We start from the raw sequence: 25,182 nt of genomic DNA on the forward strand, positions 1-25,182 counted from the left end.
ATATGTCAGTTAGGTAAGAAATCATGTTCATGGTCTTTCCTACCCTTAATATAATAAATGAGGAAAAATAAACAATGTGTATAGAACTAATTATTGAGACCAGAATTTTTAAATTTAATCATAGCATAATCGTGCAAAATAATAAGCTCTCTCTATATAAAAATGTATGAGCTCATTGTCACTTTTATGATGTCTATTTAAATAAAATGTGATAGCCATAAGCATTTATACATCATAGTATATAACATTGGATTGGATGGTTTCTACGATCATCGAAATAAGGTTGTGTAAAGCAATTCTAAGCAAGGTCATAAAACCCAATCCTGATGACATGAGAAGTAACAATCTCCAAATCAAGGCACTAACAGCAGCATCCAAAGTCCCTGGGTTAGGGCTCAGACGTCTAGATGATGTGAGATTAAACACCTCTGATCTGCATGAAGGTATGCATAACCAATAGGGAAGGTGGAAGCATTAGCCAGTCTCTGATAGCCATTGATGAAACATCAAGGCCTGCTGATCCACCCAAGAGTTTATTAAATTTTCTTATCTACTAGCTTAAAGGTTTTGATACTGGATTTTGTGCAATTTGTTTAAGTTTAGTTTGGGCTTCATTTGGTTTAAAGTCATTTGTAATGGGGCTCTTTACTATTTCTGTCACTGTAGTATGAACAATACCCACCACCATATGTACACTGCAGCAGATGAGACCAATAAATAAATTTAAGCCTTTAGAGATACATTTAAATTGTTCTAGTTTAAACCTTGTTTAGAACACTTATGCTTCCTTTTCAGAAAAGCCCATCAGATAAGTTATTGATGACTTATTTAGAGCAGTTGTGGGTGCTTTTCAAATGTCAATGCCAGGTAAGTTACTGATGCTTTAATACATAACAGATGTAGTGTATCCTTTCATTAGCCAAGCCTATTGGAAAACAAGTTGAGGAACTTAGGTTGTGGCTGTTGAACCTATGTTTCCCTTCCCTTCTCCTGTTCACCTCTTTCTCAACTAATCTCTCTCATCACCATGTTTCAAATCCACCTTGGTCTTGCTTGCCTCATTCCAACAATTCCTGTGAGACAATTTGTCCCAGGCAGTTGAGTTCCCGTCTGCCGTCCATTTCCCCCATGCAACAGACTCATCTGCTGTGCCAGAATGTTTCTGTGCATCCATATCTTCACCAGGTACAGTATCACCTGCCAGATTCTCAGATTCAACAGTCTTTTGTTTCACTTGGATGGAATCCCAACTAGACCAAACATTATGTTTGGTTGCTGGGGATTCACAGTTGTCCACATGAGTTGATTCTTTATCTCCCCATCCCTCCCGGTTACCTGACTTGACCGAAACTGGATCCACTTCCCAGCTAGACTCGCCAGATTTTCCATTTACCAGGCCAATCCTTTTCTGAAAGTTGTACTCAACATCATCAAAAGTCATTCATCCATCGAGGTCAGGTGATAGACAAATTCCATTTTCTTCTGCCATTTCATCAACATCTGCTAGATATCTGCCAGTTGCTTCTCCACTGGATGTCTCCCTTGATAACTCCAGAAAGTCATAGACTCCTTTTCCAATATCTTTGTTCATTGCCATCTGTCACAGCAGAAATAAGGTAAATTAACTCTCATTCATTATATGTACAAATATTTCAATAAAGTCATGGGTACATGGTATTGGGTGAATGGAAAATGGAACCTGTTTCTTATCCCAAAGAATCTGGAATGGTGTGCACCAGTCCCAATAGCCACATTTTTGCCCCATGAACAGGATGAAACCACACTGGCTAATGAATCAACCTGACGCTTCTCAGCAGCTCTTTCAAAGCATTTCATTGGTGTCTGCAAGAAGAATAGAAACATTCTAATGTTATTATCAGACAAAATTAAAAAGCACACTTGATGTAAATGAACAAAGAAGAGCTTAAATATTCAGACATGCACTTACAAATAAAGTGGCTTCAGTAAATGGTACTTCAACTTTGAAAGAACGAAAGAGCGCCTTATAACCACCAGTGTTGAAACCGATAAGTTTTCCAGTGCAAGTCATGCTGTTTGCAACAAGCAGAAGGTGTTCCTTCATCACACCTTTAGAAACCATTTTGATTGATTTTGACATTCGCTGTAATAGCAGCCGTCGCAAGTTAAGGCACATCAACAAATCAAAAATTACAAATCATAGGGAAGGGACAAAAATAATTGACAAATACACAAATGGAAGTGCAATCAGTAGAAATATGATAAAATAGTTCCCAAGGATGGATCAAGTCAAGTACAGACTCAAGCCAACGTAACTAGAACATGCATGTCCCACTCCATGCAACTAATAAATCTTTTATTGAAGTACATAATGATTGTTTTAAATCTTCATATATTAAATATTTTACTTGATAAAAACAAAATCAATCTATGAGGATCTCTGATCCTAGATATCTGTAAACAATTTACTAAACATAGTTATCAAGAAGCATGCCGATGTGAAATTCTGCACTCAAGAAAGCACCTCAATTGTGGGATCTTCCTTTAAACTATGAAATTACCTACCTGCTTGTTACTTACTGTGCTTTATATTAGGAACAATGCTAGATTTACAAGTGAGCTAAATGCAATACATAATATGTCAATCTTCTGTCCCAAGAAATTTACATACAACAATATTGATGCCAACACGTTGTCAGAAGAAATTTAGGATCAATTATGATGCTAAGAATTTAAGGGAGTCATTTACGATATTTGGTTATTCTAGAACATATCTACTTTTGTAGAAGGTTGAAACCATGAAAACCGAATTTCCTATAACATCACATGATTCTTGTTGTGGTTGACACTAAGAAGCTATGCTCTAAAACTAAACACCACAAAAAATAAAGCAACATTTACTGATGTCACAAGTTAAAAAGATTAACTAACCGGATATTTATTCCAAGTGTAATAAATGACATCCCACAAGCTCGCACTTTTAGTACTTCATCCCCAAAATAATCCTCAATACTAGAGTTTTCATCCTTCTGCAAAATACTTAGAAAAGTTAAAAAGCTACTTCGAATATTCATGTTGTCATGAAAGAACAAGTATAGAACTATCAAGTCAAAAACAAGAAACTAAGAAAGAATGTTCAACGTCATTTGACTCAACTTTTAAAAATGCTAGGGTTCATCAAATCAAACAAACATCACCTAGATACTTATTATGGAATCTCAATCTAGCATATTATATATTAGTTAAAAGACAACTACCAAGAAATTTATGACATAATACTTCCAATTCACTGACTAATTTCTCAGAGATTTCAGGTTAATTAGACTTTTGTGCTTATAAAGATAGCTTGGTAAAACTTGAATCATCATTTAAAGGCAAAAAGGACACCTACCAGACTTCTTCATAATAACCTGTATCTAATCAGAAACCTTAGCCAGTAGGCAGGATAATCATAATATCCCATTAGAGAAGCTTCAATAAGTGGCATATAACTTTTCATTTATCGGTTTGAACAAAAACTAAAAATCACTTCCGATCACTACATTAATTTTGCCTTTCAACACAAAAAGAAGATTATCACTGAATAGTTTTTCTCTTTCTTTGTTTTATTCTTAATCAACTAGTTTAAAGGAGCAGATATAAACTGACAAGTGATTTTATGGTAAAGGCATTGAGTCAATCAACTAATGATTTTTTTCCACCAAAACCAATGAATATTTTCAACACCCTCCTCATGGGAATCCAAGGACTTGAAAGGAGTCCAAGTTGATGAAGCTAGTTGCTAACAGTATGCTACTCTGAACAAAAAGTTACATCCACGATAAAGTAGCTAGGCTTATACACAAGCAAATAAAGAATGATATTTATGATAGACGATCATTATAGCACTGAAAATCAAAATTAATGACCAAAAGATACCATCTAATCTGGATCATTCAGGATGCACATATTAAGATAAAAAAAAAGATGTCATTCATGCTAGATACATCAAAGAACTCACAGGCATCCAGTTCAAAATTGACAATATGAATAAAAAACCAACCTTTATGTTCATGGGACCAAGGATTGAAATTTCGTACCGAATCGAATTTCGAGATTTTCTCGGTATGATACTGTGTACCGAGCTGTCACGGCCTTAGCTGGAATTGCCTAAGGCGTGAGGCACCCTTGCGGCCAATGACGCGAACTTAGCTTGCGTTGCCTAAGTCGCGAGGCCCACTCGTGGCAAAGACGCGAACTTAGCTTGCGTTGCCTAAGTCGCGCTCCGCCCTTGCTATATTGCTCCGCAAAGGGTCAGCCAACTTGTAACCTCACGCAGGTCCCGAAGGACCTGTAAAAGAGAGAAAGTTGATTAGTTCGAAAGGGCGAGCGACGGACAAGTCCCGAAGTCTCGCGAAAAGGGGAAGCTTTATAAGCAAATCAGCGAGCACCTTGTGTGCACAAGAGAAAAGAGGGAGAAGGAGAAAACAAGGCTTTAGAAGGATGAACGAACAGCTGCAAGCCCACAAACAGCCGCTCACCTGGTCCCTGGCGCGAAAACAAGTCCCCGTAAAGGTCACGTGCGAACTTGTGAATGAGAGTTCAACGCCCGGTATATAACCGAAGCCCCATCCGGCCCTGTGCCACCCGAGGGGTTCAAAGGGGCTGAGATGGCTGACGTTTTGGTGAGCGAAGGCAGTTTGTTTGCTAGCCCCCGCGGCACGCGAAAACGGAGCTGTTTTAGGGTTGTTTTGCTCGGTTCGGTGAGCGATCGCTTTGTAACGCTGCAGCTTGTTCGAACTTACATTTTTACAAGCAAAATGCCTCAAAACCAAGAGAAAACAACATGTCAAGCAGTTGTACATGTGGGTGTGAGCGACGAATGGTTCGTTGAACGGAGTTGTTGCGAGTGCGCGACGACCGTTCGTGACATTCTCCCCCACTTAAACTGTCGACGCCCTCGTCAACGCTTGATGGTAGTTGTTGATGACTTCTTCTTCATGTCGCAGGGCGTCTTCAGGCTCCCAACTGGCTTCAGTTCGGGGAAGCTTTCGCCATTTCACCAAGTACTCTGTTTGCTCAACTCCGTTGGGTAGCTTTATCTTGCGGTCCGCCAAAATAGTTTCCACTCGCTTTTCGTAGAAGGCTGTGATGGGAGGTAGCCGAGTTGGAACACTTCGGGAAGCATCTTGCGGATCCGAGTGGTAGGCTTTTAGGTTGTTGGCGTGAAGAACGTTGTGAATTTTGAACCACGCCGACAGTTGCAACTTGTAAGACACGTTGCCTACCCTGCTGATAATTGGGAAGGGTCCTTCATACTTGCGCACCAATCCTTTGTGGACTCTGTTCCTAAAGAATTGGAGGGATGCTGGTTGGAGCTTTACCAACACCAAATCGCCAACTTTGAACTCTTGCGGTCGCCTTCCCAAGTCTGCCCACTTCTTCATTCTTTTTGTCGCCTTCTCCAAGTAAGCCCGTGCAATATCTGCATTTCGATGCCACTCCTTTGCAAAATGATAGGCTGATGGACTACTCCCAGTATACCCAATTGCCATGGTGTGCGGAGTCGACGGTTGTTGTCCGGTAATGATCTCGAAGGGGCTCTTGTTAGATGCAGAGCTCCGCTGCAAGTTGTAGGAGAATTGGGCAATGTCCAACAACTTCACCCAATCTCGTTGATTGGCACTCACGTAGTGCCAGAGATATTGCTCCAAGAGCGAGTTTATCCTTTCAGTCTGGCCATCCGTTTGGGGGTGGAGGCTTGTAGAGAAGTATAACTTTGACCTCAACAATTTGAACAGCTCGGTCCAGAATCGTCCCAGGAACCGAGCGTCTCGATCGCTAATGATGTTGTGTGGGACTCCCCAATACTTCACTACATCCTTCATCATCAGCTTAGCCGCCTCCTCTGCTGAACAGTGTAGGGGAGCAGCAATGAAGGTTGCATACTTCGAAAACCGATCGACCACCACGAGGATCGACCCGAGTCTCCCTACAAGTGGCAAGCTTGATATGAAATCCAAGGAAATGCTCTCCCACGGCCTTTCTGGTATGGGCAACGGCTACAAGAGTTCCACCGGCTTCCGCTGCTCCACCTTGTCTTGTTGGCAAGTAAGGCATGTCCGAACATACTCCTCCACATCAGTCCCCATCTTCGGCCAATAGAAGGCCCTCTCCACGAGAGCCAATGTTTTGTGAATGCCTGGGTGTCCAGCCCAAAGGGAATCGTGACACTCTTTTAAGAGCTCACGCCTTAAGTTGTCCACTCGAGGAACATAAACCCTATTCCCTTTTGTGTAAATGAGTCCCTCCTAGACCCAGAATCGCCGTGCTTTGCCTTCTTTGATGAGCTGCATCAGGATAACTGCTTGGGGATCACTATACAGCCCATCCCTGATTCGGGAAAGGAAGTTGGAGTGCAACTGACTTGCTTGGCCTCTGCCCTCCAGTTGTACGGCATTCACGCATTCCACTTTCCGACTCAGTGCATCGGCCATGACATTCGCCTTCCCGGGCTTGTACTCCATTGCCATATCAAATTCAGCCAGGAAGTCCTGCCACCGCGCCTGCTTTGGGGAGAGCTTCTTCTGAGTTTGGAAATAGCTCAGGGCGATGTTGTCTGTCCTCAGCACAAATCGCGACCCGAGGAGATAGTGTCGCCAAACTCGTAGACAGTGGATCACTGCTGTCATCTCCTTCTCATGCACTGGATACTGCCGCTCGGTCTCGTTGAGTTTGCGGCTCTCGTAGGCCACCGGATGACCTTCCTGCATGAGCACCCCCCCAATGGCGAAGTCCGAAGCATCTGTATGGACTTCAAAGGGCTCTCCATAATTTGACAATTTGAGTACCGATTCTTCTAGAACAGCAGCCTTCAGATCTTGGAATGCTATCTCACATTTGTCAAACCACCTCCAAGGCTGCTCCTTCTTCAGCAACTCCGTCAGTGGGGTTGCCCGCTTCGAATATCCCGCTATGAAGCGGCGATAGTAGTTGACGAAACCAAGGAAGGATCTCAACTCTGGCACCTTCTTTGGAGTTCGCCATTCCGCAACTGCTTGCACCTTCGACTTATCCATCCGAATGGAGCCACCACCGATTCGATGCCCCAAGAATAGGATCTCAGTTTGAGCAAAGTAGCATTTCTCCCTTTTCACGAATAAAATGTTCTCCCTGAGAACCTTGAAAATCGTCCGAAGGTGCTTGACGTGCTCCTCGAGCGTTTGACTGTAGACGATGATATCGTCCAGGTAGACGACCACAAACTTATCCAAATACTCCTTGAATAACTGGTTCATGAGAGTGCAGAATGTGGCCGGAGCGTTGGTTAAGCCGAAAGGCATCACCAAGAACTCAAACGCTCCATACCTGGTTACACAGGTAGTCTTCGCCTCGTCGCCTTCAGCAATGCGCACCTGCCAATATCCCGATCGAAGGTCGAGTTTTGAGAAATACTTAGCCTTGCCCAATTGGTCGAACAAGTCCGCAATGAGCGGGATGGGATACTTGTTCTTCACCGTCACTTTGTTGAGGGCTCGATAGTCGACACATAATCGGAGGCTCCCATCTTGTTTCTTCTGGAAGTGAACTGGAGCTCCGAAAGGTGCTTTAGAGCTGCGGATGAAACCACCGCTTAGCAGTTCATCTAACTGCTTCCTGAGTTCTGCCAACTATGGCGGGGGCATGCGGTAGGGTGGTCTCGCCGGAGGCTTCACTCCTGGCTCCAGCTCGATACTATGATCCACGCCTCTGCGTGGTGGAAGAGTCTTTGGCAACTCGGGTGGCATAACGTCTTTGAACTCTTTCAGGACGTTCGCCACCACAACAGGTTCTTGAATGGCCTCCTCGTTGAGTGGCTCTAGCTTCATAGCAGCCACGAATGTCAATTCGCCTTTTCGCACCCCTTTCTTCAATTGTAATGCCGAAATGTGTTGGGGCTCCTTGGTTCCTCTCCGAGAGACGGGAACCACGCAGGGGTCATCGCCTCCCATCATACATAGGGAGTTCAAGAACAGCATCGGCACCAGCTTCGCCGCGTGCATAAACTCCATTCCAAGAATCACTTGGAAGTCGTCCAGTGGTACGACCTTCATGTTGGTGTTTCCGCTCCATGTCCCGATTTTGATGGGAACTCCCTTTGCCAACCCGGAGATTCGCCTGGCCTCCGAGTTCCGCTTTCATTCGGCTTGGGCTCTTCTCCAAGATCAACCTAAGTCGCTGTGCTTCACGATCGGCTATGAAGTTGTGGGTAGCGCCCGTGTCCACCATTGCACGAGTCGTTTGGCCATTTAGTTTGATGTCCACATACATCAACTCACTATTTCCTGCTCTTTGTGCTTTTGTCTTCATGTTCTCCCCCACTTGACCCCGCATAGCGTTCAACAAACGCATTGCTCTTATTCGCGGGCCTTGCAACTCCTCGTCGTCGCTACTGGATTCAGAACTGCTCGAACTAAGAGCAACAGCTTTGCCCTTGTCCGATCGGGGGGGGGTGGATGGAAGCCGTCAAAGCATTGAGTGCCTGTTTTTGTGGGCACTCCTTCACCATGTGCGGTCCTCCGCACAAGAAGCACCCTCCAAGCTTTGAGGCCTTGCCTTTCGGGTTCGGTCCATTGTGGGAGCTCTTCTTCTTTTGTTCGCCCCCTAGCTCCTTCCTTCGAGAATGTTTTGGAGGACGATTGCCTGAAGATTGTTTCCTTCTTGCTGGGTCTTCAGAGGAAACAAAGTCGGTAAGCCTTTCTGCAGTAGCAATTGCACCGACCACGTCGGTAACATTCCTTCGATTTAGCTCCTGCTGAGCCCATGGTTTCAAACCATCGAGGAAACTGAACAACTTGTCCTTCTCGGACATGTCTTGTATGTCCAGCATCAGTGCAGAAAATTGTTTCACATAGTCTCGGATGGTGGAACTTTGGCGGAGTTGTCTCAACTTCCTTCTTGCGACGAATTCTGTGTTCTCCGGTAGGAACTGAGTTCTCAACTCCCGCTTCAAGTCCTCCCAAGTGTCGACTCGACACTGACCTTGTTGGATCTCCTCCTAACGGGTTCGCCACCAAAGTTTCGCATCTTCGTTCAGATACATTGTTGCTATCGAAACTTTGGTATCTTCAGAATCGGGCCTCGTGGCTCGGAAGTATTGTTCCATGTCAAACAGAAAGTTCTCGAGCTCTTTGGCATCTCTGGCTCCTCCATATCCATGGGGCTCAGGTGCCCTAAATTTTGTGACGGTGCAACGCGGGTGTTGCTTCCTCCCGCATTTAATATTCTTGTGAGCATGGCCACCTTTGCAGTGAGTTCTGCCACAACATCCTGTAAGTGTTGCACGGAGTCTTTGGTGTCATTAGACAATCGGTCGACTAGGGCCTCGACCTTATCGATCCTGGACTCCGCTTCTTCCTACGAGCTCTCTACCCCAACAAGCCTTTGTTGGCCATGGTAGAGTTCCTCCATGCTCGCTTCAAGAACATCCAAGCGGGTTTCCGCCGTTGCGAGTCTCTCCTTGTGACTCTTTTTCCCAGTTAGCGCTCCCGATTGCGCTTCCTCCGCTCGCGGAGAGTAGCCAACTTTTCGCTCGTCATTTTCGCTGTCGCGCTCCTCTTGAGCGGCTCCAACAGCATGAGAGCGAGTGTGCACATGCAGCCCACCTTCGGTTGCTTGGGGCAAGGGTCCGGCTTGCCCCGTCTTGCTTGATTCGCCACGATGCTTTGCCATGGCGAAGTTGCGAAGTTCGTTCGCTGCTCGCTCGAAGTGCTTGCCCGCTCTGATACCACAATGTCACGGCCTTAGCTGGAATTGCCTAAGGCGTGAGGCACCCTTGCGGCCAATGACGCGAACTTAGCTTATGTTGCCTAAGTCGCGAGGCCCACTCGTGGCAAAGACGCGAACTTAGCTTGCGTTGCCTAAGTCGCGCTCCGCCCTTGCTATATTGCTCCGCAAAGGGTCAGCCAACTTGTAACCTCACGCAGGTCCCGAAGGACCTGTAAAAGAGAGAAAGTTGATTAGTTAAAAAGGGCGAGCGACGGACAAGTCTCGAAGTCTCGCGAAAAGGGGAAGCTTTACAAGCAAATCAGCGAGCACCTTGTGTGCACAAGAGAAAAGAGGGAGAAGGAGAAAACAAGGCTTTAGAAGGATGAACGAACAGCTGCAAGCTCACAAACAGCCGCTCACCTGGTCCCGGGCGCGAAAACAAGTCCCCGTAAAGGTCACGTGCGAACTTGTGAATGAGAGTTCAACGCCCGGTATATAACCAAAGCCCCATCCAGCCCTGTGCCACCCGGGGGGTTCAAAGGGGCTGAGATGGCTGACGTTTTGGTGAGCGGAGGCAGTTTGTTCGCTAGCCCCCGCTGTCACGGACAAACTTCTAAACAGGGTGTTTGATGTAATGCTTGGGCATGTCCGTGTCTTTTGTTATGTTCATGCTTTGTACAGCATGTAGAGGGACGGCCGAAGGCTTATAAGTCTCATTTTAGTTGGGTCGGTGGCCGCTTTAGGCTTGTAAATAAAGGTTGTGTCATGTGGACACGTAGGAGAGATTATTCGGTCTGTAATGGACCATTTTACCCTTTGTTGTGCAACTGTTCAGAGCTTGTAAAGTCTGTTTGTAATTTGTTTTGTCTATGAAGTGTTTTTTGGACATGTTTGCTTGTGGATCCCGAGTAAGGCGTTTTCTCTATCTTGTTCTCTCTTTTGTGAGTCCTAAGGGACTAGGGGAGGCTTCGGGGAGGCTGACCTTTGCGGACGGACGCGCAAGGGTGCCGCACGACTTAGGCAAAACCAGCTAAGGTCGTGACAGATGGTATCAGAGCGGGACAAGCACTCATAAAAACACTTAGCATGCAAACGTGGGGGACCTAGCGGGGCTGCGTTGAGGGCAGTCAGCACATGCGCGACCGTTTGGGGGGAAAACGGGCATGGAGATGTAGGGAAAAGGAGTCGCTCAGAGGAGCGGGCATCTGAGATTGGCATTCAGAGGAATGGCCAACCCTTCGCGCAAGAGGCACCACGAGAACAGACAAGCTTGGAAGAATTTGAAGCGCACAAAGGTTGGGATGGCTGAGTTTGAGCTACGGCTCAACGTTGACAACCATACCTGATGGTGCTCAAGGCAAGCGGGGCGCTTGGCAAAAGGATGAGACCATGCAAGGTGGAATGAGTTGTTCAACGACCAAAAGAGTTATGCAAAGCTCACAGAGGTGAGGGGAATTGCTAGCTCGAAGAATTTGGTGCTCATACATGGGCGTGTATGCGGACGATGGAATGTTCGTGGCCATCCCAAGGCGTCCGAAACTCGGCGCCATGGAGCATTGAAACTTTCTCTTTGGCATGTGAAGGATATGTCCGTGGGAGGCTGAAAGGGTGCAACGAGTTCAGCATGTTGCTAGGCCTTGAGGGGTGCAGCGGGGGCTGTATTGACGTGGAGTCGTAATCTAGCAAGTGTGTTTGCAGGAGGCAGAACAATGCACAGTTTGTTCAGCAGATCGGAGTAGTCCAAGGGGATGGTGGTCTCCGAAACGAAGAGAAATGTTGCTCCAACGGGACAGTTATCCAGGAGGGATAAGTTCCGGCTCTCCAGAGGGAGAATCATGTGGGGCGGACCTCACAAGTTGAGGAGGAGTACCTCAACAACCAACAACCCCACGAAGCTCGACGGACTGAGAAAGCGGCGAGGAGTCGTCGCATGATCTCGCTTGAGAGATTGCATTGGTGGATGCATTGCGAGATCAAGTGGGGGAGCGACCCAAAGCAACACAAATGAAGGCACACTTGGAGTCGATATGAAGATCGGACTCAAGGGAGGGCTGACCCGTGGAATGGTGGGCATGAGGGCCACCATCGACTCAATGCAAAAACGAGGAGCGGAGCAACTTGGGTGTAACTTGGCGAAGTACCCAAGCCGCATGAAGGGAGCCAGCATAGAAGATGGAACATGGAGCAGAGGCATAGTGCTTTCCTTGGACAGAGGTCAAGGACATGAACTCTTGTAGAGACAAGAGCAGGATCATGTTGTTCCATGGGTCATTCATTCTAATGGAGCGGACTCATCTTGCATGGTGCCAAAGACAAAGGGAGCTTCAGGGCACATGCACTTCATCTCGGAGGAGCATTTGGTGGAAGAACTAAGGCGACTCAATTTGCGAAGGCGAAGTTGAGTTCAGAAGGCCTTAGCACGGGGCAAGAGGACGCAGAGGCGGGTACTCTTGAAGAATATGCCACAGTGTTGTCATTCAAGTTGTTGTGAAGGAAGCGGTGCGCAGCGAAGATTGTGCTGGTAGGGGCAGAGGCCCAGGATCCAGACAATGGTGCACTGATTGCAGCGAAGTCGGGGGACTTCGGGAGCTACTAGGCGACGGACTGTCCTAGAGCGGTGCTTCATCTAGGTGTGACCCAAGAGTGGGTGGATGAAGGTCGATTGCCAAAGGAGCGAACAAAATCGAAGGTGGAGGAGACCCTGCGATGTATTGGCAGAGGCCACACATGGAGGGTTCACAATTCGAGTTTATTCCACAATGATCAGAATGCAATGGAGATGTCACCAGGAGGCGACATGGTGCAGCGGATCGTGGTGGAACAGTTCGTGGCAATGCGATACACACGAGTGAGCCCCGTGAGGGACAAGATCATACGGAGGTATGATCGGGAGCTACTGGGAGCTCCACTTCGGTGAACAACACGACGGCAAGAAGGGCTACGGATTCAAGGAGTGAAGGCCATGGTACCGCAGAGGCGGGTCTTCCGTGCATGCATCGAATTCTGCATCGGATGAAAGCCTTGGTCATCAGCATATGGGGGCTGTGTTCCACCAAGGGAAAAGTTCGAGTGCAAGTACCAGTGAGTCCCATGGGAGGGACTTGATCATACAGCGGTATGATCGAAACAGCTGGAGAGTTGGACTGCTCCAGAGCTCACATTCGCTTAAGGGAGCCCGACAAGTCAGAGGACAAGGTCGAGTAAGCGAACGTTGCTACCAAGGAAGCTAAGGAGAGCAGAATCGGTGCAAACCCTACAACGTGATGGCAGTGGCCATGCATGGGAGTTGCAATCTGTCTTTCCATCGACCAAAGGGAGCTGCTTGGAGAACACAGAGGTGTTGAAGCAGGGGGTCGAAAGGGGCGAGGAAGCGACGACGAGTCCAGAGGGACTTAGCTACCCAAAATCCAGCATCAGTTAGAATGGAGGTGGACTCGGAGGAGTGCCACAGAGGCATGTCTACTGATTGTGAAGAAAAGGGATGCAGATGCGAGTCGACGGATAGTAGTGCCATGGGCAAGGCAGCGCCATGGTACCGCAGAGGCGGGACTTCCGTGAAAGGCATTGATCCCTTGCTCTCACGGAGGGAGAGCGCTTGGTCGTGAAAGGGGCCGAGGAGGTGGAGCATGCAGAGGCAATCTCCAAGTACCGAGACAAGGCTGAAGGGCAGAGGCCAAGAAACTTCGTAAGACCGGTGTCAACAAGTTTCTCGTCAAGATAGCCGTAAGTGAAGGACTTCGGGTCATGCAAGAGTGCACGACCAAGGAACGAAGCAGGCAGTATGCGGTGCTGTACCTTTGCTACTCAGTGGAGTAGGCGGCAGGGTTGATGGAGAAGACGGTACAATCCCAGAGGCGACCTCATCTATCAGAGAATTACTCCAAGTTGGGGTGAAAACTTCCTGCATTCCAGAAGTTCAATGGCATTGAGAAGGTGAATCACAGTAGCTAACTCAATGCAAGGAGTGCAAACACTTCAAGTGCTTCAGAAGTGTGAGCAAAGAGCAGGCGAAGTCCAGTAACCAGCTTGATGCATGAAGTACAACCTCGAGGAGGCGGGCGAAGTCAAGTAACCTTTGCCTTCTCAACACTTAAGAGAATGGGCGAAACCGAGTACCCCAATTCTCTTATCTATCCAGCAGAGGAGCTCTGCACAAGTTCAAAGACCCTTCGAAGATAATGAAAGACAACTGTTGTCAAATCCTCACCAACGGTGATCAGTGCTACTGAGAGTAGATTGTCCGCCTCATTTCCCAACGAAATGCCAATCGAAAGCGGAAGTGATGCGAACCTACTTGGATGTGACAACTAACAGAAAGAAGAGTCAATGAGCAGATTTTGTGGAGGAAGGACCCGAAACTTCAGAAGTTTGCGAGATGATGCTCGTTAAAGCTCCAACAAGCATCCACCCAGTTCAAGCAGCATGAGGAATTTCTGAGAGACTGGCGCAGTAAGGATGGTCTTTTCCTTCATCTGGCGGATCCGCAGGAATCAACAAGGATCAACACAACTCAGCCAACCCCACAACAGAGTCAAAGTCATTGGTGAGTTGTAGCAGCATGGCGGATCGAAGGTTCGACTACTCAAAAACAGCAGCGGAGAGCAGCTGGGAGCCAGGAGGCGCATTGCAGCTGGAGCAGAAGATTGAAGACTCAGCAAAGGTAAGGAGTTGCAGTGTCGACAAAGGCTTCGACGAGGACGTCGAAGGGATAAGTGGGGGAGAATGTCACGGACAAACTTCTAAACAGGGTGTTTGATGTAATGCTTGGGCATGTCCGTGTCTTTTGTTATGTTCATGCTTTGTACAGCATGTAGAGGGACGGCCGAAGGCTTATAAGTCCCATTTTAGTTGGGTCGGTGGCCGCTTTAGGCTTGTAAATAAAGGTTGTGTCATGTGGACACGTAGGAGAGATTATTCGGTCTGTAATGGACCATTTTACCCTTTGTTGTGCAACTGTTCAGAGCTTGTAAAGTCTGTTTGTAATTTGCTTTGTCTATGAAGTGTTTTTCGGACATGTTTGCTTGTGGATCCCGAGTGAGGCGTTTTCTCTGTCTTGTTCTCTCTTTTGTGAGTCCTAAGGGACTAGGGGAGGCTTCGGGGAGGCTGACCTTTGCGGACGGACGCGCAAGGGTGCCGCACGACTTAGGCAAAACCAGCTAAGGTCGTGACACCGCGGCACGCGAAAACGGAACTGTTTTGGGGTTGTTTTGCTCGGTTCGGTGAGCGGTCGCTTTGTAACGTTGCAGCTTGTTCGAACTTACATTTTTACAAGCAAAATGCCTCAAAACCAAGAGAAAACAACATGTCAAGCAGCTGTACATGTGGGTGTGAGCGACGAACGGTTCGTTGAACGGAGTTGTTGCGGGTGCGCGACGACCGTTCATGACAGAGCGACATATTTCGGTATATCATTCGGTATATATATATATAAGAGATAAACCGCTCAGTATATCTCTCTTCTCCCCACATGGGGCCACATCGCCTCTCGAGCGACATTACAGAAAAAAAAAAATTATGATGTCGCTCGAAGAAAAAAAATCTGCCTTCTCCCCACGCGGCGACGTCGCCTTTATATATATATATATATATATATATATAATTTCGTTGAGGCGTTGTCTCTCTTCGCCCCACGACGCCGATGACTCTTCCCCCCGTGCGCGGATGAGAAGTCACCGACAAACGAGGAGGAGAGCAGCGCCGATCTGCAGGTTCTTTTTTTTTCTCATTTCTTTCTTCCTCTTCTCCCTCTTCTTTCACTTTCTCCCTCGGTCACCGTCAACAATAACGACCTCAATCAGCGATACCGTTCGGTAGCGGGCGGTCTGTGTACTGGTCTGCTGATGGACTGATATGTACTGCCCTTACCAGGTGGTATCATTCGGTATTGCAAACCTTGCATGGGACAACAAAGAGCATGAGATTACTGTATTAAATTAATTCAATAGCGTTAGACATAGTTAGGCCTCTTCACAGAACAGGACAGTTTGAATTAACATCTTTCCACCTCGCGCCACCAAAATGCCTTAGATAAGCATGATCAACTCAAGTCTACATTAGCACTGATCTAATGTTGAAAACCCCTGGAACACCACCAAGGAGGCTTTTCTAATATTTTTCCCAAGCAAATACATGATGACCAGATCTAGCCACAGCCTGCAGCTCAAAAGTCTACCCACATGAACATTCCCCGCTTCAACTTAACTTCCTTACCCTTAGAATCCATTTTCTCCTATGGATCCATTCTACAATATTCTGTAAGCCAAAGAACATTTCCTTGCATCATGATTTGTGACGCTATGGGAGTATTTTCAAATATTAATTGCATTTCTTTATGGAATTAGAGTTTGTATGAATATTAATGAAATACAAATAGATCAGCTAATTGTTTTGGGTCAATCATGTGGGGACTTTGTAATTGAATTTGAATACAGATGAACAAAATGGAAGAAGTATAACCAAGAAAATCTAGCCAATATGAATGAAACCATGTAATCAACAGTGATATAGGCCAGCACCTTAAAAATATTTTTACTAGAACCATTTAAACATTTATTGATCCTAAAGACCCCAATCATGAAATCTACACATGTATCTTAGAAACAGATAACTCATATGACAAATGAAGAATAAATTTATTCATTACTAACCTTTCTTAGATCTGCTACCATACTTCCATCATTCTTCAGTACAACATCACATGTACCTCGACAAATGTTAACACTTTTACTCAACTCCCTCTGGATTTCAAACAGACGGGTGTGTATATTGCATGCAATAGCTTTTAGCAGGAGTTTCTCAAGATCAATGCAACTTTGATCGAGTGAAAAAATAGCTTCCTTGCCAGTAAGTGGGTCTAATACAAAGGAATTATGTAGACACTTAATCTGTGTATCTTTCCCTGGTTCAAGTTTGAGAAATGGACGTGAACTAAAATCAGATCCCCCGGCATTTTTGTCAGCATCTAACCAATAAATGATTTTCAAACCAGGAGTTTTTAGGCCAGTTGAATCGAGTTCACCGTCTTGGGCCAGTTGCAAAGCACTAGTATTTGCTCCTTGTGCTGCAGTGCCATCAGAGATAAGCTCAAAGCGTATTGCATCCTTCCACCTACATTGACGTAGTACCTGAACTTGCCTTAGTACAGTGTCCATAACAAGGGCAACACACAGTTCATGGAGAACTGTGTATAAAATTAAAAAAGGATTTTCGGTTGCAGCCATTCGGCGCTCGAGATCATCCCCAAGAGCATATCTTCGTGTCTCTTCAAGTTTAATAGTTCCACTCTTCTCCCCAACAAGCAACTCTATGTGAAGTATCCTCCACAATGACAGATGACCACGGTAACCCAAGGTAAGGAAAACCTTAAACTCCCCATCCACACGAAGAACAGCAATACCATCAGAAATAGTTACCTCACTAATTTCTTTAGGAAGTACAACCTCCAACAGTTTGGATCGGAGGATTGTATCCAACTTCTTTAAAGTGGGCTTTTGTTCATCCTCAGGCAGTGTACTCTGAATAACCAAATCTTCTATACATTTTGGCAGCCGTTTATATCCTCCTGAGAGGAGTATTTCAATAGCAGATGGAACATCAAATATAGGAGCACGTGCATGCTGCAGTCCTTCATGCATGTAAAATAATGAATCTGCTGTTTGGGTAAAACAAGTATCATGGCTGGAAAGTGTTGCTGCAAGTTGTTGGCAATACTGAATCAATGGTACCTGCACAAGTCAAAATGTAAGTTATGTATCACAAGAATGGGCCACCAATAGGCTGCTTAAGAGCTTAAATTCCAGAATTCCAAAGAGACAAAAATAGTCTAATTTTTGTAAAACTTTGAAACTCGAATATCAATGCAAATTATCTATTTAAACAACAAAACTTATTCATCATATTTCCCTCCAAACCAAAGTAAATAACTGAGCAAGTTATGTTTAGTGTTTAGTATGTACTCATAGTCAGGCAACTAAATTTGACAAAAAGTGTTTCTAAAGAACATGTAGCAAAAAAGCCTCCAATAAAAGTTCATTTGTGTGTGCAATGGAAGGATGTTGTCTGTAGCAGCAGAGCATGTCACAACCTTTGTAGCACACGAAGCCTTTGCAATGAAAAAGAACCTAAGCCAACCTCCACATGTGAAGAGTTGCTTGAGTGTGACTCAGCCTAGCATGCATGGGAACCTTTATGGAAAGCAACACGTCAACACATGCCAACTAGTGCATCAATCGTAGGCTCCATTTGAGCAAATCAGACAATGTAAAAGACAACCTCAGAATCAACCACTAAAAGTTGTAAACATGTGCATGATAAAGTTTTCAACACTAGACTAGATAACTATATCTTAATTGTCCTCCAAAACTTCTACCAAGAGAACAGCCATTATACTTTTACCCTTCACCTAAATTCTTAAAGATTTCCTGGAAGATAATCTTCAAGGTTAAGATATATCTGAATTAGGCTATGTTACACAGTCAAATTGGGAGATTGCAAAAAGATGAGATCGACAAATACATTAGAATCTTTTATGTAAATTCTTTCCCAGCCCTCCATCTCCATGTTATTAAAAAATTTAAGTTCTCTCCATGAAGGAGCCCAATTTGAGTATATCAACAATCATGTGCATAAGTTGACATTTCAGTAATATGAGAATGGAAACTAGGACACAGACCAAACTATAATTAGGAACACTATCTTGTATCAGACAAAACAAATGGCATTCATAAAGCTCATGAGTTGTAATGACTGTTACAGAACAATCATTTTGCTAATTCAAGACTCTTTATGCTTTCACTTGAATGTTTGTCCAGGCTTAAGATTATAGTTCTCTGGCAAGGTGTTATAAATGCCATACGTGAACTTCGCCTAAACCATGCCAGTTCAAGATCAAATCAGTCATCTAATGTGATACACAACGTGAGCCAACAATTTAATTATATAAATAAGGCATCTCAAAAGTTTACAAGACTACTTTGACATTGATCATCAAACAAATGAATAAATGCACAGACCACCATCTTCAAGTCAGATTCTGAGCTTAATTTAAAGAAAATGCTGGATGTAAAACAAGTGACAAAGTGAATAAAAAAGACTCCAAAAAATCAAGAAGCATAATGTCACAAAGGATTTTATAATAAGGTTACCAGTGAAGACTCCAAAAAAAATCATTCAAACATAAAAAGTGTGCAACCTTTCTGGAAAGTTGTACATTTAGATAATGACAATTAAAAGCACAACATGCTTTGTCAATCAACATTTACAAATTGAATGCAGTGGCTTACTTCTTTTTCTGACATAAATACCTTGAGAATCAATTTGATTCCACCTCGAATTAGGTACATGTTTATCAAGCTAGTTCAGAAATTACATTGGGTTCATCATGCGGTGAGGGTGTTCACCTTTGGTCAATAAAGTTTTACCTCTAATAAACCCAAACTGCCCAACTTACATCCTTAATCTGTGCTTTATGGAATATTTCTCCTAACATGTCTAGACAACAAAGATTTAATATGTTGTGAATCATGATAAACATTTTCTGCACCATATAAAAACGACTCACTTGGTTCCTAAAGTTGTAGAGCATCTTACTAAATTAGGATACAATCAGTCTCAAATAAAAAATGTCAAAGATTGAGAATAGTATATAGAACACCAATGAGAAAATTCTCAAAATAATGGTTCCAATAAATTTCTCTAATTTTACAATTCACCTTCAAGGATTTAGCTACATCTTAAATTGCATCAAAACATAATCTGCTATTTTTTAACTATTAATACATACAAATAGACTAAAGATTTAATGATGTTTTAGCATTTGGGGTTAGTAGAAAAAAATTGTTAGAGCACAAAGCGTGTTGTACTGCATCACAAACTAATAAATTTCATATTGTCGCTCAAATGCATTAAAAGGGAGGGGGGAAAAACACTCCAGAAAACTGAAATAAGCTGCACTTATTGTAACCTAAAGCATATCCAAAACGCCAAATTCACCAAGACTGACTACCAGTTTGGAACTAGGTTTCCAGGATCATCCCCAGATAAACTACTAATCCAGACACTAGACTAAATCCGTACCATGGATTAAGAAATGAAGCGGCTTTCCATCTACCGGAGCCTAGAGGCACTCGAGAAGGAACACATTCAGAAACCCTAGGCAAAAAACCAGTTCACAGCGAGCAATAAAGAAGCCAAAAAAAAAAAAAAGACGAGGACGAGAATCACCTGTCGGCACCACTTGGCGAGCACATGGAGGCGGAGCATCCGCTGCCGAGTCTTGGCGATGAACTTGAGGAGGTCTATCTTCTTCTCGGAGTCGGATCGCTGGTCCTCCGGCGCCCGGGACCGCTCCACCAGCTCTTTGAGGGCGAGGTAGGAATCCTCCGCGGCTCGTCGCACAAGGGCGGAGAACTCCACCGTCTGCTGCCCCAGTTCCGCCGCCATCGCCCTCCGCTCCGGCGCCCAAAGTGTGGGGCGGAGGGGGGGCGCGCTAGGGTTTCGACGGCCGGGCTCGAATCCGGGCGCCGCGGGTGCAAAGCGAAGGAAGGCGAGATCGAATTCGCAGCTCCAATTGATGTTTTCTGGCGTTCGAGGGCGGAGGAAGCGACCAAATACAGTGTGCAAAGACCGGAGAGAGAGAGAGAGAGGATCCGCGACCCGCACGGAGAGAAAGGCAGGCTATTTGGAGCGTGCGGGTTTGGGCTTACGACAAACAGGAATGGGGGAAAGGGTTGGTTGGTCCACATGTGATCTATGTGGCCGCAACTTCATCATAAAAATATTTTTCTTACATCTGATTTAATACTCGCAAATCATACCTGCTATGCAATTGGAGGAAAACAGTGGGTCCGTAAGAAGCTCAGTATAATCTCAAACGATAACGAGGGCAGACTTCTTGTCTCAAATTAACCGGTGGGGAAATCATTTCTTTTGTTTTGCCCCCAGATAAATATTTCTTGTCTACTACACGTCGCACTATGTGACTCACCCTCGCACCCCATCTCTCTCATGGGCTCCACGTGTCATCTCCAGTTTCGTTCGGCCAAGCGGGGCTCCGAAAGAGCTGGGTGCGTGAAATATTTGGACTCTGCCTGGTTGACAAGACTGAATCAATCCTGAAACCGGGATAGTTGATTTGTTGACACGTGTACGTGGATCTCACCATCGGGCATGAGGTGGTATCTTGTGGAGTACGTTTCACCCTTAAACATTTGAGGCGTAATTTATCGATTTGGAAATGAATATAAAATACCCATTTTCAATATAAATTATCTAAAATAAAAGAAAAGAATGTGTCGTATTGTCACGGACTTAGCTGGTTTTGCTTAAATCGTGTGGCACCCTTGCGTGTCCATTCGCAAAGGTTAGCCTCCTATAGTCCCTTAGGACTCATAAAAGAGAAACCGGGTTAGGGAAAACGTATCACTCGGGATCCACAAGCAAACATTTCCGAAAACACTTCATAGACAATGCAAATTACAAATAGACTTTACAAGATCTGAACAGTTACACCAGAAAGGGGTAAAATGGTCCATTACAGACCGAAAATCTCTCACACGTGTCCACACGACACAACCTATATTTACAAGCCTAAAGAGGCTACCAAACCCAACTAAAATGGGACTATCAAGCCTTTGGTCGTCCCTCTATGCTATTCAAAGCATAAACAAATAGAAAGACACGGACATACACAAGTATTACATCAAACATTCTGTTTAGAACTTTGTCTGTGACATTCTACCCCACTTATGCCTTCGACGTCCTCGTCGAAGCCTTTGCCGACACTGCAACTCCTCGCCTTTGATGAGTCTTCAATCTTCTGCTCCAGCTGCAATGCGCCTCTTGGTTCCCATCTACTCTCTGCTGTTGTTCTTTTTTTTTAGTAGTCGAACCTTTGATCCGCCATGCTGCTTCAACTCGCCAATGACTCTAACTATAGTGTGGGGTTGGCTGAGTTGTGTTGATCTCTGTTGGTTCCTACTGATCCTCCAGATAAAGGAAAATATCATCCTTACAATGCGCCAGTCTTTCAAATGCCTCATGCTACTTGAACTGGGTGGATGCTTGTTAGAGCTTTAATGAGCATCGCCCCGCAAACTTCTAAAGTTTTGGATCCTTCCTCCATGATATTTGCCCATTGACTCTTCCTTCACTTAGTTGTCACCTCCAAGTAGGTTCGCATCACTTCCGCTTTCGATTGGCATTTCATTGGGAAATTAAGCGGACAATCTACTCTCAGTAGGAAAGAATGAAATTATAGAGAAAGTGAGAGCACTAATAGAGATAAATAAAAAAGGATAAAAAAAAACAAAGCCTAGGCTTTTCGTATAAATTTGTCCAAAATTCTGTCTTACGAGACTACTCTTTCTTACATGTCTACATGTAAAAAAGTTCAACTTTCAATGCATTTGTCGATATCCGTGATGAGTATTCACGAAAATTTTGAAGAGTGTATCTATAATTCGAGGGAAAAAATAATATAAGTCAAATCATGTCTTCTTTAATAGCCTTAGAGAAAAGAATGATAGATGAAGAAGAAGAAGACAATGAACTAATGAAGACTTTGTATATGTCATCGTTAAAAATATATCTACTTGAAATATTCGCTCGCTAATTTAAGAACGTCTAACATAATTACATGATAAATTTATACAACACAATAACACTTGCATATATATATATATATATATATATATATATATATATATATATATATATATATATATATATATATATATATATATATATATATATATATATATATATATATATATATATATATATATATATATATATATATATATCCATGCATGCATTCGGACGAGATGAAGTGTCCAATTATTACGGAACCGAGTCCACTCCTGCAGAGTCAATCGCAAACGATCATCAATTGTCCATGTCCACATTCCGATCGTGCGGACACTATGAGTGATCTGACACATGAACTGTTTCTGATAACCATCTTCGTTTGACTAACCAAAACATCATTCCCATTACTTAATACTTCCACCCCACTTGATTTGCGTAGCATGTAGAGTCGGAATCACAAAACACGTCAACAAAATATTAACTCAACGGAATCATTACTTTATCGAACCCGACCATAAAGCACAAAAGACCGAGTCAACAAATCGTTATTTCGTTTCCCTAATTCAACATATATATATATATATATATATATATATATATATATATATATATATATATATATATATATATATATATATATATATATATATATATATATATATATATATCAACCATACGATAAAGTTCGGATGATGTTACATATATCTCAAAGCGTTTCAACAGAAACAAAGATAGCTTAGCATGTCGTTGACGTTCGCCGCGACGTGGCTGACTTGCTGTTGGACCCGTGTCATCCTGTAGTAGTACTGAGCTGATGTCATGTTTGATGACGGTGAGGTACTAACTTAGCAGTTCGTCTTGTACGAAAGATGAAAGTTGTGACAGTCAGGCGATACGATGCTTTGGAACCTCTTGACAAATATAAAATTTAAAAAATGATTGTCACTTGTAGTGAAATTAAGATAGAAATAGGTTAACCGTTGCTAGTCATCCGATCAATTATTATAAATCTAAGATAGGTACATCTCGATTATCGTGTGAACTTTTTTTGGTTTACATCTATTCGCCTGTGGTGTGGTGAATGGCAAATCCAAGGAATTTGTCTTGAATGGGTTGAGATACATATCGAATTTTTTCAAGACGTAAAACTTCTCGATTAGGTCATCAAGTATGTGCCAGTCATTCTATTTTTTATTATCATATCGTCTACATATACCTCGACATTCCTCCCAATCTAATACTTAAATATTTTTTAACCTGAAAGGTATGACTTTGTAACAGTATACGCCTCGATCGATAACGAATGAAGTATGTTTCTAATCCAAAAATGTCAATATTTTTGATAACGAAAGAAATCATTTTTGATAACGAAAGAAATCATTTTTGATAAGTCAATATTTTATCGATATTAGTGTGAGGAATTATTCACTTTCGGTGAGCCCGTATGATTTTGCCTCTTTGGGGTGAACTCCAAAAGGCACCTCTAAAGGTAAGAGTTGTTGGGTCCAGCCCATATGTGGGCTTAGACAATTGGGCCTATTGAGCCCAAATCATTAATAAAAAGGAAATTAAAAGGTGAAATAGGGCAGCGTTTGTGCAGCGTGAGGGCAGCGATCGGCGACGCAGAAAGAGAGAGAAGGAGAGAGAAAGATTAGGATCTTGAGTTTTCTGCTTGACGATCAGTGGCCAAACATTATCAATTTTAACCCAAATTTTATGTGGAGAATCCTTGCAACAAACTCTACAATTCTAATAGCGTTGATCTATAGTTTTCCTCTCTAAGGTACTTTCCTGCTATACCTACTTTGTGAGACCTAGAATTCTCTTTTGAGGAGATCCATCCGTGATGATGATATGTTATTCTTGATGTTGTTGTGATCCTCTAGTTATTCTAGAGAAGATTTACTGTAAACCTGTTATCATTACTATTGATAGTGGAAGTTTGAGGTGGACTACGGTCCCGTGGTTTTTTCCACATTATAAGATTTGGTTTCACTGTATAATTAATTTATTGCTCTACTATTTATGTTGTTCTGGTTGATATTTTGATGAGGAACCCATTTTAATACACAAAGAGGGAAAATAATTATTCTGCTTTAACAAGTTTTTTCCCCACAAGTGTTATCTGAGTAATAGGTTATTTAGTGCTAGTTTGTTTTGTGTGATTGAAATGGAGCAGTCATATGGTATGATTAAATTGAACTCATCAAATTATTCTACTTGTAGACGTACGATGGAAGATTTGCTCTATTGTAAATATTTGTATAAATCTATCAAGGTTAAAGATAAACCTTCTATTATGGACGATGAAAAATGGGAAGTTCAACATAGAAAAACTATTGCTTATATTAGAAGATGGATGAATATAAACTTGCATGAGCATATTTCTAATGAAACCAAAGATGATGTTGTTTGGCACATAAGCCTGTTTTAGAGTCTTGCAAACAAGTTGGTTGCTATGAAAATGAATATAGATAATGAGATGCAAGAATTATTACTTCTCATCTCTTTACCAAAAAGTTGGGAAACATATGTGGTGACAATTTGTAACTTTACGCTAGAGGGAACTCTAACTATAAATATGGTTAAAGACAGTTTGCTAAATGAAGATGCCAGAATGTCACGGACAAACTTCTTAACAGGATGTTTGATGTAATGCTTATGTATGTCCGTGTCTTTTATTATTTTCATGCTTTGATAATAAGACAAAAAATGTATCTTCTTGGGATATGGTCATTAAGTGTTTGGGTACGGATTATGGGATCCAGTGAATAAGAAGATTATTAGAAACAGAGATATTGTATTTCTTGAAGACCAATTATTTGATGACGGTGATAATATTGAGAAGCCAGAAACCTCAGTTTATATTCTTTAGAGTTTTGGTTCAGTTCC

The 25,182-nt window shown here is 43.4% G+C and overlaps 1 protein-coding gene across 1 annotated transcript; it reads right to left on the bottom strand.

The window, feature by feature from the left end:
* Positions 1–705: 705 nt before the first annotated feature.
* Positions 706–20,430, bottom strand: LOC108951145 (mediator of RNA polymerase II transcription subunit 14-like). The gene is made up of 6 exons (XM_065111414.1): positions 19,927–20,430; positions 16,353–17,429; positions 2,911–3,008; positions 1,949–2,122; positions 1,700–1,842; positions 706–1,597 (listed from the first exon to the last, which is right to left on the bottom strand). Exons 1-4 carry the CDS (start codon positions 20,143–20,145, stop codon positions 2,083–2,085), a joined length of 1,434 nt encoding a protein of 477 aa, XP_064967486.1. The 5' UTR covers positions 20,146–20,430; the 3' UTR covers positions 706–1,597; positions 1,700–1,842; positions 1,949–2,082.
* Positions 20,431–25,182: the final 4,752 nt, after the last annotated feature.

The sequence above is a fragment of the Musa acuminata genome, chromosome BXJ2-6 (genome assembly GCF_036884655.1).
Source record: "Musa acuminata AAA Group cultivar baxijiao chromosome BXJ2-6, Cavendish_Baxijiao_AAA, whole genome shotgun sequence".
Classification (NCBI taxonomy): Eukaryota; Viridiplantae; Streptophyta; class Magnoliopsida; order Zingiberales; family Musaceae; genus Musa; species Musa acuminata.